Source organism: Schistocerca serialis, chromosome 4 (genome assembly GCF_023864345.2).
Source record: "Schistocerca serialis cubense isolate TAMUIC-IGC-003099 chromosome 4, iqSchSeri2.2, whole genome shotgun sequence".
Taxonomy (NCBI): Eukaryota; Metazoa; Arthropoda; class Insecta; order Orthoptera; family Acrididae; genus Schistocerca; species Schistocerca serialis.
Genome location: NC_064641.1, coordinates 948,133,586 through 948,153,440, shown reverse-complemented (window position 1 = coordinate 948,153,440; position 19,855 = coordinate 948,133,586). Strand labels below are relative to the sequence as shown.

Genomic DNA, 19,855 nt, shown 5'->3' with positions numbered 1-19,855 from the left:
AGTGGTGGAACCTTTGTCAACAGGTAGGAATACAAGTTTGGGATCAGGTTTTAGGTGCTGATTTGCTGTTCTTTCTTCGGATGTAAAGTTGGTTTCCTCATTGAGGTTTTTGAGGAATGACAATGAGGCAAAGTTCAAAGGAAATTCTGGAAAGTTAACAGGGGTTGATTTGGGACAGTGGGGGTGAATTGTGGTTGGAGGAGTGAACAGAGTCATGTCAGGTTAAGTATTGTTCTTGGATTTAGTCCGATTGATAAGGTTGGAGCTGGAGAAAGTGTTTGCACTGTAGGGGCCGAGAGAAGGAGAGTAGAGGTCTTTAAGAGGCCCAGTATCACTGTATTTGGGTGTGAGGCTGTAGGCAATGCCTAAGTGTTTTTACTTCTGTGGGACTGAAGCTTTTGGAGGAAAAGTTCATGACAGTGTTTCAGGTCCATTCAGGTCCTGGAATCTGTATGGTGATGGGATGGAGTTTTTGAGGGTGTTATAGATCTGCAAGGCAGGGTTTGTTGGCTACATTCAGGGGAGTTTTGATGGAGACTTGTGTAGTGATGGGGGATAGTGCTAGGGTGAGGTGAAGGGATTGGACAATTTCATTCTTACAAGGAAGCATGAATTTGTTCTAGTTCCTGGAGGGCAAGGTTTTCCATCTACAGATGGAATGCAGGAATTTGGGATTACAGAGCAAGAGAATTGTATACACGAAGAGAAGGCAGTACAAAGATATTGACTGATTTATATGGTTTTGCATGAGTAATGGGTGGAGATATGTGAAGAGAGAAAGCAGCAGAAGTAATTGGATTATGTTATGTCTGTAAGGTGCATGCTTGGAAGGAAAGGGGTGGGGGTTGTTAGGTATGTCTGATGCAACAAAGTACGTGTTACAGGAAGGTACAGGGAAACATACAAAAATATGTGAGGTTGATTGGAGATAGTCGAATCAATTGAAGGTCCAGGAGTGATTGTATTGGCCAGGGGTATATGGGACATGAGGCACTGCACTTACAAGCCGTGCAGACTCCTAGCTGTGTGTTGGGCAGGGAGAAGAACATCAGTACAGGGTGGGTCAGAAGTCAGAGCTTTGCAGAGTGTATGCTTGTGTGTGGTTTTCTCGACCTGATTAGGAACTTAGCCTGAAAGCTGAATATTTCTAGCATTCTTTTTCATTGTGCTTGTGTATGACTCAACACCACCTCTTTGTGGTGAGTAGCAATATGTCTTTTCCCTATTGTTGTTATTCATTAATAATGTTCTGATGTGACAACTTCAAGCTTCTCTCTACCAAGATATTGTTACTATTATTCTAATTATTTGCTTTTTCTTTTTCAGGCACGGAACATACTTGGATTAAATAAAGCTTTTCGGTGATGTAAAAATAAGTAGTGCTAATTTATCTTTGCCATGCAAAGTTACAATGTTAGCAAGTGCATTTCATCCTCTATGCTGAAAACAAAGTTGTGTTAATAAAATACTTAGGCTATGGAACTAAATTGCTTTAGTTTTTGACCATTCTTACCTGTATGTCTATCCTATATAAATTTATTGGTCTCTTCTAGTACAGTTATGATTCATTTAGGGAGTGTCGAGAATGACAGGCCCCAAATTTTTTATCTGCATAAATATTGATTATCCCACCTCAGTGAAAAATTATTAAATTAGTAAAATATTTTATCTTCATTGTCAACTATAAAGCACGAGTTCATGCAATCTTAACGTCGGTAAGTGGTAAGTACTTGCCAGTGTGTGTGTTTAGCGTACTACTCTCTCTGACATTTCTTCCTTCACCTTTTGTCCCCACTTGTCCTCACAACAGGTAATTGTGAATCTGGGACCTTGGTGAATAGGCCTTCCTTCCTAGTTTTCCAAATCCTTCCCCGTTTCTTCTCTGAGAAAGAAACTAATAGTTCCAAAAGCTAGGAACAGTTTTATCTTCTCTTAAATGTGTGTGTTGGCAGTAATGGAATTTCACTACGTAATGGTAAGTACTGGCCAGCTGCTATCTCCACAGTTATTTGGTTAATTTCAATTGGATTCTCCTTTTGATGCAGAAGAGCAACTAACATATATTTTAAATTTTCTTATGATCTGGTTGGAATTCCTAATTACTAACTACATGTTAGATGTGAGACTGTTCAATATCTTCACTGCTTAGTACATAACTCCATGCTGAACCCAGAACAAGGAGGCAAAGTCTATGCAAATATTTTTTTGCATCTCGTATTGTGACTGTGTAGGTTATAATTCAGCTGAAACTGATAAATATTAAAAGCAGCATAAACATTAAAGAAGTAAATCTATTGGGAAGTGAACACAAGAATATTGAGATCCTTAAAAAACTTCAGCAGTTATCTATTTTACACAATATTCTTTCTGTTCGCTTCTGCTCAATAAATATTTTATTTGCTTTAGATGCAATGACCCAGACTGTAATTCAATAAGACAAAAAAAGAGTAAAAATATGGAAATGAATCAACACTGTTGCCTTTACATCAATGCAGGGCAAAGCACACTGAACTGCACACACACTCTCTCTCTCTCTCTCTCTCTCTCTCTCTCTCTCTCTCTCTTGATTGGTTTTTCAATGTTTGTACTGCATTTTAATTCATTATTCACTTGGACTTCAAATAATTTCACGCATTGTGCTTCATCTAGTATTTGACCATTTCTACAGGCACGATACTGACAGGTCATTTTTGCTCATTTAAAACTGCATAATATGAGCCTTTTACTCAGTAAGTGAATTAAGATAAAAAATTAACCAGTCAAACATATCAGCAACTGATATGCTGCTTCAAAAGTTCCCTGATCAGCTTAGAATTTCGAAAGTCATACCTATATACAAAAAGGGGAAAAGCAGCTCCCCGAGAACAATCATCAGGGAATGATAACAGTGAAAATTTGTGCCAGACTAGGACTCATACCCAGATTTCCCACTGTATGCGAGCAGCCACTTCGACAGCTTTGGTTATCACCGAGCGAGGTGGTGGAATGCTGTGCACACAGGATTCACATTTCAGGAGGATGATGGTCCAAACCGATGTCCGGCCATCCTGATTTAAGTGTTCCATGGTTTCCCTAAATCACTTCAGGCAAATGCCAGTATGGTTCCTTTGAAAGAGCTTTAATCCAAGCTTGTGCTCCATCTCTAATGACGTCATTGTTGGTGGGATGATAAATACTAATCTCCTCCTTTGTCTCAGCTATCCGCGACTCATGGCCAGACCCAGACTGCCGTATGTCATCACAAGCTGTACTCGTACAAACATCATGTAACTCCCTTACAGGGGAGGACATTTTAATTGAAAGTTGCTGCTGGGTATCAACAGATAAATACAATATTGCTGTGCATGCATGCATGCATACGTGCACGTGCATTGACTCAGTCGAGACAAGAGGGCCGTATGCAGTACAGACAGGGCATTGGACGACACGTTGTGACCACAGCATGACTGCCATATTGTCTGCTTAGATGTAATGGACAGAACAGCTTTGTCCACAGTGTTGGCACAACATTGGAGCACTGCAGCAGGTGTGGACATCTCTGCCTCGATGCCGTCTTCTTCAAATTGAACTAGTGACAACATGTCACTGTGTTGGCTTCCACTGACAAGAAACCGCCAACGTTGCAGACTGCAAGGGGCACTGGAATGCCCAATACTGGCATGCTGAGTGGCAAATTTTAGTGTTTTTGGATGAGTCCTGCTTCACATTGTCCTACAGTGATGGCTGTATACACATTCGACACCACCATGGTGAACACTATCAGGCAGACTGTATTGTTACACAGCATAGTGGACAAATGGCAAGTGTGATGGTTTGGGGCACAATTGTTCATAACATGTGATCTTGCTTCCTATGTCTTGAGAGCAATCTGAACAGCTAACCTTACATCAGGGAGGTTTTACAGCCCGAGGCACTGCACCTCCTGAATGCCATTCCACACGACATATTTCAGTAGGTCAACGCTCAGCACAAGTGGCGAAGATTGTACAAGCTTTCTTCGAAGAATGATTGGACTGCCCATTCACCTGACGATGAACCCATCAAACACCGAACATGTCTGGAATATAGTCGGTCAGCAACTTGTTCGTTCAGTTTCTCCTGCAGCCACAGTTGATGTTTTGTGGATGCGCCTATAAATCCTGTGGCAGAGTATTTCCCAGCAGCATATTCAAGCACGCAATGACATCTAGTGGATTCAATTGTAGGACATGGTGGTGCTGCTCTGTACCGAATTTCCACAGTCGCAGTGCACGGATAAATATGTAAATCTAATCATTTGTGTAGTGTTGGGAAGGGAGTAAGACAGGGTTGTAGCCTCTCCCCGATGTTGTTCAATCTGTATATTGAGCAAGCAGTAAAGGAAACAAAAGAAAAATTCGGAGTAGGTATTAAAATTCATGGAGTAGAAATAAAAACTTTGAGGTTCGCCGATGACATTGTAATTCTGTCAGAGACAGCAAAGGACTTGGAAGAGCAGTTGAATGGAATGGACAGTGTCTTGAAAGGAGGATATAAGATGAACATCAACAAAAGCAAAACAAGGATAATGGAATGTAGTCTAATTAAGTCGGGTGATGCTGAGGGAATTAGATTAGGAAATGAGGCACTTAAAGTAGTAAAGGAGTTTTGCTATTTGGGGAGCAAAATAACTGATGATGGTCGAAGTAGAGACGATATAAAATGTAGGCTGGCAATGGCAAGGAAAGCGTTTCTGAAGAAGAGAAATTTGTTAACATCCGGTATTGATTTAAGTGTCAGGAAGTCATTTCTGAAAGTATTCGTATGGAGTGTAGCCATGTATGGAAGTGAAACATGGACGATAAGTAGTTTGGACAAGAAGAGAATAGAAGCTTTCGAAATGTGGTGCTACAGAAGAATGCTGAAGATTAGATGGGTAGATCACATAACTAATGAGGAAGTATTGAATAGGATTGGGGAGAAGAGAAGTTTGTGGCACAACTTGACCAGAAGAAGGGATCGGTTGGTAGGACATGTTCTGAGACATCAAGGGATCACCAATTTAGTATTGGAGGGCAGCGTGGAGGGTAAAAATCGTAGAGGGAGACCAAGAGATGAGTACACTAAGCAGATTCAGAAGGATGTAGGTTGCAGTAGGTACTGGGAGATGAAAAAGCTTGCACAGGATAGAGTAGCATGGAGAGCTGCATCAAACCAGTCTCAGGACTGAAGACCACAACAACAACAACATCCCTAATTGGTGGAATTGATTATCTCTCAGTCTTGGTGTAGTGTATGTTTTATAATTATATTTATTTGATAATTTTAAAAACTTACGTGCACAAAACAAATAAGGGGAGTGTAACTAAAAACGGTGACTAATACTTTATAGTTATAATTATGTGGCGGTAACTGTGTGAACTAACCAGTAACCAGTGGCATCAGTTACTGTTCCACACTTTACAACTGAACGTAGTTTAAAAAATAGAAAGCATCTTGTACAAATGACCTAAGTTAATAAAACTTTTATCAAAACGATGTTACATTCTAAGCACAGTTGAGGGTACTGGAACAGCCAAGAACTATCATCATACCAAGAGGGCTCGAGATCTTGTTATGATGTTGATAGATGCTTCACCCAATGACTCATCATGCTTTTGTTCACTGCCAGGTCACGATAGGCATTCCCCAAGCATCTGTGATGCTCTGGTTTTCCGCCAGAAGAAACTCGATGACCGCTCTCTCTCCTAGGAACGCGCCTCCGTTACAGATGCCAACTTGAAATTACATACAGTGCGACTACGTATTGGAACTTTGTGAAACTATAGGAGATGCAGTGCAAATATTTCATGCTGTCCCACAGCAAATTCAGCACATTTCCAACTGAAACTGGCCAATAAAAAATTACTTATTGAATGCCCTTTGTATATGGACCACATACTCAAAGGCTTCATGTATAGTAAATTCAAGATTGAAGTACTATTAATCCTATAAACATAAATGTTTTTAAAGTAATTTAAGAAGTAGATAATAGTTTAAATGTTTACATATTGGATTGGTATCCATCCTGTTTTTACAATATTTTCCAGTAGGTTACTCGTTACAGATTTACTAATTTTAGCCAGAAACTGCATTAGTAACTGAATTGAGTTTGAAATGAAATGATTAAATAAACCAAATTGAAATATGTATATTTTGTCTTTTGATCTCTACTTTTGGGTAATTTAGTATACAAAATGACATGATAATGTTTGCTGTATACATGTCATTAAATTACTTTAAATGGTCTTACACAATGTTTGATATGTATGAAAGTAAGAAACATAAATACAGAACACAATGTGTGGAGTACTTCCGTAGTCGGAGATACTGCACACATTAATGTACGTGACTAGACACAGGAGTACCGTTTATTAAAATTGAGAAGTGTGTCATGTATTAACGTATGAATCCAGTATTGAATAATGCATTAACTGGTTTCCCTAACCTAGCAACTACAACTAAAATTACATGTAGTTTGCCTATCTTCAGTTTTATAGATAGATGTTGGTATAGCATCTTTAAATCTGTTACAAAACATGCTGAGCCATTGATTGATCATAAAGATATCTCAAGTGCGATCCTATCAAGACAGCACAAGATTTTAATATTCTACTATACTCACTATCGTAGCTGGCAGAATTATTACATTTTAGTGACATAATGATTTTTGTAATCTTTTTGGGGTGTTGTATTATCGAACTAATGTCTGTTGGTAGATCATGCAGTGTCTGCACGAGTAAATCTAAGCATCTCTATTTGGTTTTTCATTAGTAGGTACAACATTGAATGCAGTCGATAGCACGAAGGGCATTGATGCCGATGGGAGAATAAAACCAAGAAGGATCACTAAAGAAATAAGAGAGACATGCGGAGCCATGATGTTACTGTTGAGAACAGAGGCCAATGTGTGTGGAGCACAAGTTCCACATAGCAGGGGATAAGCTAGATCTCCTGTATGAGGGAATTTTAGACAGAGACTTCTATGAGAAGCAAAAAGTAATCATAGATTACACAACAAAAACATTATGGGTCAAGGGCTGACAATTATGGCTACATATGGAACAGGAGCAGAACTGTCGCATCTTTTGGACTAGCAGAGAGCTGTGCAGAGAGGAACGTTGTCCCATGGATGGGACTTTAGGTAGCCAAGAGGAATGGGTAGCAAGAATGAGGGCATCAATAGGGATGCAGGTAGAGCTGGAGATAGAACAGAGCAGAGAGAGGAACCAAAAGACATCAGAAGCAAAGAGGCACTACAACTAAGGGAAACATAGGAAAAAGTCGAGCAGCAGATGGGACAGAAAGAGCGCTCAAGTGATGTTGTACGAATAGGCTCATGAGAGAAAAAGATTTTACGGTCTGAGGTTCAGCCTACAGACCTGTCTGAAGAAATAATGGAAAAGCAGCAGTTGCAGACGGGTGTGTGTCTGTCTGCAGCGTTAGAGAGGCGCTTGTCTCACGAGTATTCTGAGTACTACAGAAGAAGAGCCCAGTACTACAAAGCAGGTAGTTTCCCATGGATTGTGTCCCTCCACAGATGTTTCACCAAGGAATTCAGTTGGATAGCAAAGCCATTACATAAACTGCTGAAGAAAGGAGCAAACTATGCGTGGTCAATACAGCAAGAAGTAGCTTTCTAGGAATTAAAAGAGAAAATAGTAAGCCCACCAATCTTACAGTATCCTGATTTCATAAAGCAATTCATAACCACCACAGACATGAGCAAGAAAGTGATTGAGGTGCTTCTGAATCAAGGACAACTAGGACAGGATTTACCAGTTACCTTCGCATCCAGAACACTGAACTGCACCAAGAGATAATATAGTATGACAGAGTGAGAACTTGTAGCCTAGTGTGGGTAGTAAAGCACTACCGGCCTTATGTGTAGGGAAGAAAATTTATCGTGTGCACTGATCGCAAACCATTGGAATGGTTGGCGCATGTAAGTGATCCTTCATCAAGATTACAACTTTGAGACTGTACACAAAAACAGATAAGAAAACTCAGTAGCAGTTGGTTTGCCACGCATACTGTGAGACCCTGCTGCAGTCATTCCGAGCATGGAAGAGGCTGATGACGAAGATCATGATGACCACCAATCAGTGATCAGGGAAGAAGAGAAATGAGCTACTCTGAAGCAGTTTCACGATTCAACTGTAGGGGACACCAAGGGATCAGCCGCACATAGACCACATTGAACAGTACATAGCATGGAGAGATAAGAAGAGAGACACAGAAGAGTACATTTGAAGTTGCAAGAATTGTTAGAAGAACAAAGTTACACAAAATAAGGTGAAGATGCCCTGAAGTGTTTACTGGGCTGATTGAACTATTTAGCCAAGTGTTCACTCATTGTGATATCAACATGGTCAGACTGCTTCAAATAACAGAGAAAGGCAATAGATACGTACTAACGCTCCAGGACGCCGTCACGAAGGTTGTTGTAGCAGAACCTATAGCACAACAGGACACTGATACAATAACACAAGTCGAGAAAATAATCTGCAATTATGGAATACCATCTAGAACTACTGAGTGACAAAGGGACCAATTTCCTAAGTGACATTCTCAAAAGAGAATGTTTACTGAGGATTAAAAAGATTCAGTCTCGTGCATACCACCCACAGACAAATAAAGCACTCAAAAGAACACATAGAACATTAAAAGAATATCTACATCATTAGGTGGGAATGGAGCAGGAAAACTGGGACGAATGGATGCATCTTGCCACCTTTGTATATAATACCACACCAAATTCCTCACCCCATTATAGTTGTTTTTTGGTAGAGTAAGCAACATTTCTGAGGTCCTACAGTGAGATCTTGCCCAAAATTCAATACAAGTATGATGATTAGATAACAGAATTAAAGGAAGGGGTGCACCAGATGCCAAGAACTTTTCATGAAGATTGTAAGGAGAGAACAAGGAATACTGTATTGCATGCAAAATCCCAAGGAATTTAAGGGTGGAGTCAAAGTCTTATTACATGATGAAAGTGTGAGACGAGGGAGGTTAAAGAAGTTGATACACCCACAGAGACGGCCCTTCCATGTTATAAGGTAGTGTGGACCAAATGTAATGCTCCAGCTAGTGAATAAGAAATTCTTAACTGCACATTCAGACTGATCAAAAGAGTTCTTCTAACTTTAGATGTGTGAGGTTGTGAAGAAATAGCGTACGGTGTTCTGAAATAGGAGAGAATTGGTAAAAACTTCGTATAAAAGCTGATGAAGAAAGATCTTGCATACTCAGGGTGTAGGTAAGGAAGACATTGTGATTGGTTCTCAGAGACAAGCCGACCACCGATCACTTTGCCTCTATTAGCCTAACCCTGGTAGCAGTAGCAAATGGGAGGAGGAGACAGAAGGAAACTTGAAGTTGGATTGTAAACATCAAGAGAGTAAATATAATTCCTTTTACTTTACGTATGGTCCCAACATCAATGCTGCATAGAGCCATTTTGGTAAGTGGGTGGACAACGGCAACGTCAGTCCATTTATGTCAGAAGCTTACCAGATCCAGGAGTTCTGCACATCTCCAGGAGCGTACTAAGATGCAGAAGGGAGGGTACAGATCACCAGCGTCACAACGAAGATTGTGACCCGTGTAAATTAAAGGAGGCTGGAGGAAGAAGCCAACAGTACAATACGCATGGCACAAGCTGCCATAGTGTATTGGGACAAATGGATCCATATAGAAGTGCTAGCTGCTATGTAATGACACTCTACACAAAATGTTGTAGAATGCCAGTAAAACAGACTACGAGAATCACAGCACTGATTAAGAAGCTGGCACATCATGAACCATGACTAAGTGAGGACTCATGAACTTCATTGGAGCTGCCAGCAAACTTTTATTCAGTACCTTAAATGAGCAAGACACAGAGTACATTGAAACCAGGATAAAATAAGTGGAAGATGAACAGAAACAACTACAGCACTTAAGCCAGAAGGAACTTAATAAGATCAGCAATAACAAACTTTAACAGCCAGAAGAGGATTGGCAGAATTATACTATCAAGTGATCCAGTATGGAGAAAATCAAGTAACAAGTATCCAAATTACAGGACGAAACAGATCAGAGAATTCAGCAAATTATCTTAGAGACAGTATTCAATTAGAAGATAACACAAATGGTCGTAATATTTCAAGAGTTACCTGGAGAGTATGAACGACTGTGAATGCACAGAAGGGGCTACTAACTCCACATATAATTAATCCCACACACCTTCACATACCTTCAAATAATCAAGGGTGATATCGACGACAAGGAGTTCCCCCCTAGATCTGAAAGAGGAGACTGAGAATGGCGTCCTCTGAATGATACAAACTGTGATGACGCATTATTTTGTATTGAAAGTTCCCTTAGTGGAAAATCAGGTCTGTAAATTATATATGGTATTACCACTTCCCATAATAGGTGGGAAGGAATGGTATGTATAGCTAGCTCCTGAAGGTGACTGTCTGCCAATAGATGATGTCAAGCAACAACAAGCAGCCATACACCAGGATCAGTTAATCTGCAAATAAGTACCACAAGCCCAGAAGATACGCAAACATGTTTGTGATCAAAATGACAAGGAGCACAACCTCTGTGTGATAGAGCTGTGGAAATAACTGAAAGAGACTTCTGTTCACGAGTCTGGGTATTTTGACATTGACGATGCTCGCGTGCATAATGTTATAGTTTTTGAGGAGTTTGAGTGGTCTAGGTGGAGACCGTACGCCTCTATTTTGAAGCGTATAGTTGAAGGACGGCCTGTCACTGTTCATGTAAAGAATAAACCTGGAATGGTGATTAAACATCGTGGCTTGGTCATATTTGTATCAAATGAATATTCAATTGGTGATGAAGCTTTGATTTCACGACTTAATGTTATACATGCAGATTGTCACATATTGCATTGTTGTTCTATGAAGGCGGAATTGGACGCGTCGGATATGGAGGCCACGGAGGAAGTTATTTGTCTTTCGTCGGATGAGGATGACCCGCAGGGTTCACGCTGCACGCCCGAGGCGTTGGATACGCCGACGGACGAATCTCAGTAGACCGTACTTTGGTCGTATGTGCAGATGGCGCACAGAGTATACGCAATCTGATGGAGTTAGGTTTGAATATGGAAAAATGGGCGCCACGGAGAAATATGATGAGAGTGCTATTAATTTTTCTACATTAAAACATTACGACATTACAGATGAATTTAAGTTTTTTGCTAACAAGTATGCATCAGTAACAATTAATAAAGTTGTTACGTGTGTGTATAGGATTAATGTAAGAGTTGAACGTTTGACATTGGATGATAGAGCAAATAAGAAAATATTTGAAGACCAAGGTGCTTTGGAGAAAGTTTGGATAGCTTGTAGTAATAAAATTAGTCCATTTAGTCTTAGACCTGAACGATCTTCTGGAGTGCCATGGCGTAGATATAGTAGAAGAAATAGATTTAAGTTTGTAACGTATTCTAAGCCGGAGACAAGTGCAGATATATCAAAAGTAAAATCATGGACAGATTTGGAAACTCAATGTCGAGCTAAAAATAAGTTATTTCAAGGTATTAATCCTTTTTATATTGGGCTTCAAATTGCCGGTGATGAACCTGCGAAGAATGATGTAGTTCAAAGTGAAGTTAAATATGTAACTTTTGTTGTTAGAAATAGAGTGTACATGACTTTTTGTAAAAGGAAGGGTACCGTTACCTTCTGAATAAAGATTGTTATTTACAGCTGATGTCTGTGTTGGAGTTTTTTTATGGCAACTGGGACCATATCAGAAATTACCCGGACGACCTGCGGCTCGCCTTCCTTGTTCCTACCAACCAAGAAAGGATTGAAGAATTAGCTATTACATTCTATGGAAACAAAATAAATTATTCAGCAGCTGTTATTGTACTTGAAGAACTGTGGTATTATAAGCCAAATCTTAATGATTTAATTCGTCAATTCAAGGAAGTATATAGAGAGTTTGTTTTTATGCGTAATGGAATAAGATGTGCACATAGATATTACGATTTCAGACAAGGACGTTATAGGCCTCTGTGGTATAACTACACCCTGGAAATTGAAATAAGAACACCATGAATTCATTGTCCCAGGAAGGGGAAACTTTATTGACACATTCCTGGGGTCAGATACATCACATGATCACACTGACAGAACCACAGGCACATAGACACAGGCAACAGAGCATGCACAATGTCGGCACTAGTACAGTGTATATCCACCTTTTGCAGCAATGCAGGCTGCTATTCTCCCATGGAGACGATCGTAGAGATGCTGGATGTAGTCCTGTGGAACGGCTTGCCATGCCATTTCCACCTGGCGCCTCAGTTGGACCAGCGTTCGTGCTGGATGTGCAGACCGCGTGAGACAACGCTTCATCCAGTCCCAAATATGCTCAATGGGGGACAGATCCGGAGATCTTGCTGGCCAGGGTAGTTGACTTACACCTTCTAGAGCACGTTGGGTGGCACGGGATACATGCGGACGTGCATTGTCCTGTTGGAACAGCAAGTTCCCATGCCGGTCTAGGAATGGTAGAACGATGGGTTCGATGATGGTTTGGATGTACCGTGCACTATTCAGTGTCCCCTCGACGATCACCAGTGGTGTACGGCCAGTGTAGGAGATCGCTCCCCACACCATGATGCCGGGTGTTGGCCCTGTGTGCCTCGGTCGTATGCAGTCCTGATTGTGGCGCTCACCTGCACGGCGCCAAACACGCATACGACCATCATTGGCACCAAGGCAGAAGCGACCCTCATCGCTGAAGACGACACGTCTCCATTCGTTCCTCCATTCACGCCTGTCGCGACACCACTGGAGGCGGGCTGCACGATGTTGGGGCGTGAGCGGAACACGGCCTAACGGTTTGTGGGACCGTAGCCCAGCTTCATGGAGACGGTTGCGAATGGTCCTCGCCGATACCCCAGGAGCAACAGTGTCCCTAATTTGCTGGGAAGTGGCGGTGCGGTCCCCTACGGCACTGCGTAGGATCCTACGGTCTTGGCGTGCATCCGTGCGTCGCTGCGGTCCGGTCCCAGGTCGACGGGCACGTGCACCTTCCGCCGACCACTGGCGACAACATCGATGTACTGTGGAGACCTCACGCCCCACGTGTTGAGCAATTTGGCGGTACGTCCACCCGGCCTCCCGCATGCCCACTATACGCCCTCGCTCAAAGTCCGTCAACTGCACATACGGTTCACGTCCACGCTGTCGCGGCATGCTACCAGTGTTAAAGACTGCGATGGAGCTCCGTATGCCACGGCAAACTGGCTGACACTGACGGCGGCGGTGCACAAATGCTTCGCAGCTAGCGCCTTTCGACGGCCAACACCGCGGTTCCTGGTGTGTCCGCTGTGCCGTGCGTGTGATCATTGCTTGTACAGCCCTCTCGCACTGTCCGGAGCAAGTATGGTGGGTCTGACACACCGGTGTCAATGTGTTCTTTTTTCCATTTCCAGGAGTGTATTAGAGCCTCCTTACTGTCGTTTCTTGTTACCAATATTAGTTTATTTCCAACAATAAGCGGCTTTCACTCGGTTAATACTCGGCAGAAATCAAACCTCCATTTGGATCAGACTTCCTTAACTCTTGTGCAAAAAAGTGTGCAGTATACTGCTGCATCCATTTTCAATAAGCTGCCACTCGAATTCGAAAATCTTAGCAGTAATCCACGCGCTTTCAAATCGAAACTGAAGAGTTTCCTGATGGGTCACTCCTTCTATTCTGTCGAGGAGTTCCTTGAAAAATTAAGCTGATTCTCATTGTATTGCTGATAGCATTTGCTTAAACTTATGGACTGGTTTTTTTTTCAGGTTCAAGAACATTTATTTTATCTGTTATTACTTTTATGTTGTAAGTTCATGTACTGACACGTTCCATGACCTTGGAGATTTGCTCCTCAATTTGGTCCTACGGAACTTGACATGTAAATAAATAAATAAGATTCCAAATAACTGCATCAAGAAACTTGTATTGATAGCAAGCAACATTTGGCCTCCAGTAGGAGCTAATGAATGGATTTATTTAGCCCCCAGAGAGGGAATATTAACTCTGTTATGTGGTAGTTATGATACATGGACTCGTGAAGAGAACAGGAAACCTGACACTCCTAAGAAAGTGTACATGATATGGTGATCAGACTACAGGGAGTACACACAGCAGGCAATACAGACTGAACAAGTGCTCCAGGATGCACTACGCAATATTAATAAGACCATGAAAATGTTTCCATCCGCCCTAGGAAGCAAAAAAACAACAAGGAAGATGAAGTATGGCAGTTCCCTGCACCTAAGAACATACGTCACTTGCAGGACCTAAAAGGAGTAGGGCAGCATCTGCATGAATTATAAAATAAGTTAGAATTACATAAAAGGCAAGGAAAGCGTTTCTGAAGACGAAAAATTTGTTAACATAGAGTATAGATTAAAATGTCAGGAAGTCGTTTCTGAAAGTATTTGTATGGAGTGTAGCCATGTATGGAAGTGAAGCGTGGACAATAAATAGTTTAGACAAGAAGAGAATAGAAGCTTTCGAAGTGTGGTGCTACAGAAGAATGCTGAAGATTAGATGCATAGATCACATAACTAATGAGGAGGTATTGAATAGAATTGGGGAGAAGAGGAGTTTGTGGCACAACTTGACTAGAAGAAGGGATCGGTTGGTAGGACATGTTCTGAGACATCGAGGGATCACCAATTTAGTATTGGAGGGCAGCGTGGAGGGTAAAAATCGTAGAGGTAGACCAAGAGATGAATACATTAAGCAGATTCAGAAGGATGTAGGCTGCAGTAGGTACTGGGAGATGAAGAAGCTCGCACAGGATAGAGTAGCATGGAAAGCTGCATCAAACCAGTCTCAGGACTGAAGACAACAACAACATAAAAGAATAGCAGAAACTGAGAGATCCAGTTTGGAAACACTCATACTCATCTGTGCACTAGCAACAACTGCCACCCTCATAGCTATGAGATTGCTTCTTAGGCATTTCAAACCCAGCAACCATCACAGGAAATGGAAAGAAGAGAAGTGTTACAACAGGTGTATGGATATTATGATCCAGCTCATGGGAACATCTCACAAGAAGTGCACCTCCCCCTGGTGAAGTTTCCTCTACCCACAGTGCTTCATAATGAGAGACAGAACGCAGATGAAGGACAAAAGAAAAGGAGATAATCAGATATTGTACAGATCAATGCTTCAAGGATGCATATACAAAGAGAGAGAGAGAGTGTCTATGTATGTATGTGTTGAAAGGAAAGAGGAATCTGTGTACTCATGTATGTAACTTGCGTTAAAAAAATGTAAAATTTGAGGACAAATCTTCTCCCCAGGAGGGAGGTGTAATGATCAGATCATGAACGGATTGCCAACAAAAAAAATAATAATAAGTCATCTTGGTAAAAATTTAGATGGAGACGTGAAGTGCTTAACACTTTCACCAGACCAATATCATGTCGTGAGTATTAAGAAACCACTGATTTCAATTTGGCTGATTGCAAATTGTGGGCAAAAGAGCAACACAGTTACTTACCATCTATAAGTAAACAGTATAAAGAGGCCACCAGTGGCAGAGTTCAATAGTTCGAGAGTTCCTGCCTGCAGATGAGCCTCAGACATCGTGTCAACTGACAGCAGAAAATTATGTGATTGAAGGAATCTATTGATATGTAACGGAACCTGACAGTTCAATTTGAGCAACAGGAAGGAGGCTTCTTTTCATGATTTGAGTCAAAGTGATAGGCCAGACAGGCTGTTTGTTCTAGTAATTGGAGTATGTAGTAATGTCTGTGTTCTACACCCATTGAAAATAATGACCGAGAGTCTGTTCTCTTCAACACGTTCATGTGATCCGGAAAGAAGCAATAAAATCAGACCAAGATACCAACCCAGAAGCTCGTATCTTAATTTCCACCTCCCTAGCCTGATACCCGAGTCTTTCTGTAAGGCCTCCAACCATAGAGACCTGATAAACCTCACCTAGACCCTTTCGCCAACTTATTCCCTCACACGAAGTCATTCATGTGCCAGAGTGTCAGTGGTCCTGAAAAATCTCACATAATTTCCTATTTGACTGAGGGATTCATGTAAGTATGTTGCAACCCATTAGGGTTACAACAGACGTTATAAAAGAAATTATTCAGATAATTAAGAAGGGCAAAAATGTAATGATGATAGGAAAAGGATGAGAAAGAAAACAAATGTCTTAACATTTTACATCTTTATTCTTCATGTTTACAGATTTGTAGCCCTCTGCCACCAGAGGGCTCCAAATTGTAGCATGTAACATGGTGGTGTATAACGTAACTATGGCAGTCTGTGAGAAACAGTGTGCCGTAATCAACTTTCGAATTCAAAGAGTTCGTCCACATATGGAGATCCTCTCCTTCAGCATGACAATGCATGATCACTGTGACATCGGCAACAATCTGACACATTGGGTTCACTGTCATTGACCATCCTCCATACAGTGCCAACTTGGTCTCATCAGATTTTCACCTGTTTCCAAAATTTAAAGAACACTTTTGAGGACTTCACTTTCATAGTGATGAAGCAGTGCAACAAAATCAAACATTCTACAGTGATGGTATCAACAAACTGGTCTCTTGTTGGGAGAAATGTATTCATCACCAAGTTGACTACATTGAGAAATAATTTTGTAGACATGAAGAATAAAGACGTAGAATGTTGTTGTTTGGTTTATTTAAAAAGCTTTAATACGAGTTTTCACATCCAAATTTTGAGTTGAGACATTGCTTTCCTGCACACCATCCAGTGTTAGATTTTATAATGGTAAGACATAGATGTGAAATAAATGTTAAACTGTAAAACATTTCCAGGGACAGATGTGAAGGGCAATCAAATATTTTAGTTATGAAGGGCAGCTTAAAACTGAAGAAAGATGGGAAATTAGATTGGATCAGTATAAATTGAAGAAGCCAATGTTTTTGGGAGTTTCAAAGATAGCAATAGGCAATAATTGATGGAAATGGGGGAAATGTATATGGTAGAACATTGGTTACTTCTGCGAGGGGAAATAAAGAAGGCAGGAGGGGATCAAACAAGTAAAAAGCTAAGACCAAGTAGAAATCCTTATGTAACACATGAAGTATTTAACCTAATCAAGGAAAATAGAAAATATAAAAATGTAGCAGGGAAAAGGAAATACAGTAACCTTAAAACAATGAGATTGACAGGAAGTGAAGAATGGCTAGATATAGAACTATGCATGGCCAGAGGAAAGAGAGATGACACCTGCAGGAAAATTAAAGAGCACTTTTGTGAAATGAGAAGCATGTCTACGAATATTAAGAGCTCAGACAAGAACAACAAACAAAGCATAGAAGGGAAGGAATGTATTGCAAGTCACCACAAGATAAGCAAATTTGAAGACGACATTATAGAAGAGGAAGTATATGAAGACAGATGGGCAATAAGATGCTGCAAGAAAAATCTGACGGCACTGTGAAAGATTTAGGTCGATAGATCTACTCTAATCTGGAGCAGACGACATTCCCTCAGGATTATTGAGATCCTTGGAAGAGCCAGCTGTGACAAAACTATTACACCTGGTGTGCAAGATGTAAGAGACACACGAAACACTCTACACCTACACGGATACTCGCAAATCACATTTAAGTGCCTGGCAGAGGGTTCATCGAACAACCTTCACAACTTTCTGTTATTCCAATCTCGTATAGCGCACAGAAAGAACGAACACCTATATCTTTCTGTACGAGCTCTGATTTTCTTATTTTATCGTGGTGATTGTTCCTCCCTATGTAGGTCAGTGTCAACAAAATATTTTCACATTCGGAGGAGAAAGTTGGTGATTGGAGTTTTGTGATAAGATTCCGTCGCAATGAAAAATGCCTTTCTTTTAATGATTTCCAGCCCAAACCCTGTGACACTCTCTCCCATATTTCACGGTAATACAGACTTCAAGAAGAATGTAATAATCCTGATTCCTACTCTGTGGAAAACAGTGCAGACCAGAATGAATAGTACCATACCATTAGTTTAGTATGTTATGACTGTAGAAAGCTGATACAAATTATAACAGAATTAAAGTGACTCACTGATGTTACATAATATATTGACAGAGAAACCAGCAAAAGAAAAAAGGAGAAATTTGGAAAGGGAATTAAAGGTCAGGAAGAAGAAATAAAAACTTTTGAGCTTTGACAATAGCACTGTAATTCTGTGAGATACACCTAGCAAAGAACTTAGAAGAGCAGCTGAACGGAATGGATAGTGTTTTCAAAGGAGGTTTTAAGTTCAACATCAACAACAATAATAAAACAAGGGTAATGGATTGGAGTCAGATGAAATCAGGTGATGCTGATAAAGAGTAAGATTAGGAAATAAGACTCTAAAAGTAGTAGATGACTTTGGATATCTGGGCAGCAAAGTAACTGACAATGGCTCAAGTAGAGAGGTATAAAATGCAGACTGGCATTAGCAAGAAAAGTGTTTCTGAGAAAGTGAAATTTGTTAGCACTGAATATAAAAATTAAATGTTAGAAATTCTGTCTAAACATATTTAATGGAATATAACCTTGTACAGAAATGAAATGTGTACAATAAACAGCATAGACAAGAGGAGAATGAAGCTTCTGAAATGTGGTGAAGTACAAGAATAAAGACTGTTACACGGATAAATCATATACCAAGGTACTGTATCGAACTGGGTAAAAAAGATATTTGTGGCACACCTGAACTCAAGAAAGGATCAATTGATAGGACACTTCCTGAAGCTTCAAGGAACCCAATGCTTGTGCAGGTTCAGATGGATGAAGCCTGCAGTAGCTGCATAGCTATGAAGAGGCATGTGCAGGATTCGAGCAGTAGGAGGAGCTACATTAAATCAGTCTTTGGACTAACGACAACAACAACTACTTACGCCACTGTTTCTGTACACTATAAAATTGTATCTGCAAAATTAAAATATTGTGACATCCCTGAAATGGAGTCTTTCTTCCACAACAACCACACTGTACCACAAAATTACGCTCAAAATGGGGAAACACGAATCACTCGCTTATCATTATTGGATCCCACCTTGCATAAATTACTATAAATTTACTTTAAATTTTTGTTCAGAAACTAATGTTTGCTAATGACAGGAGCACACTTAATTGTCAGAAAGAAGCCAGACGATGGCTGGACAGACCTACAGGTTCACAAAAATTAATATAACACAATTTTAAACAAATAAAGTCATCCACTGGTGCCATAAATGAGCATTAATGGTCATACACTAAATGAAACACTATTATATTGGTTCGGCTGGATAACAAGCTAAAAAGATGCCAACATACTGACAAACTAATTGAGGAACTAAGTTCAGCAGTTTTGTAGCTACAAGTAGACAGACCTCTTTGTGTTTACCTGAAATTCCTTGTCGTCTCACATAATTATATTGTGCCACAATTCGGCTTCAGTAAATAAAACATTCTTTTAGCTAAGAAAACAGTAAGAATACTGTGTGAAAAAGGAAACTAAAAATCTTGCTAAAAGATCTTTTGAGCTCTCACACTAATTTATTCCTTAATAATATATGCTGCTAGTAATAAGATTATTTTGGTTTAATTGCACTTTATACAACCACAACTCAGACACTTCCATGTATACTTTACCTATTTCACTCTTTTGTTAATGTACAACTTGATTCATTTCACATTGCTGGAAGTTCTACTTCATAATGGGACCACTGGGTAGTGACAACTCCAGTAATGAATCCATCAGTCATCAAGACACAATCTAGACTAGGGCTGCCAACTGTGTGCATTAGAAAATACAGTTGTGATTACTTAAATAACACAAAATACAGGTTTGCCAAAAAATACATAAAC

General features: G+C 40.4%; 1 protein-coding gene across 2 annotated transcripts in view; it reads left to right on the top strand.

The window, feature by feature from the left end:
- Positions 1 to 1,487, top strand: part of LOC126473602 (ubiquinone biosynthesis protein COQ9, mitochondrial) — a 180,517-nt gene extending 179,030 nt beyond the window's left edge. For both annotated transcript variants that reach the window (XM_050100763.1, XM_050100764.1), the window contains exon 6: positions 1,327 to 1,487. In XM_050100763.1, coding sequence (XP_049956720.1) covers positions 1,327 to 1,365 — 39 coding nt within the window. In that variant the 3' untranslated portion in view covers positions 1,366 to 1,487. The remainder of the gene's footprint in view (positions 1 to 1,326) is intronic.
- The last annotated feature ends 18,368 nt before the right edge of the window (positions 1,488 to 19,855 follow it).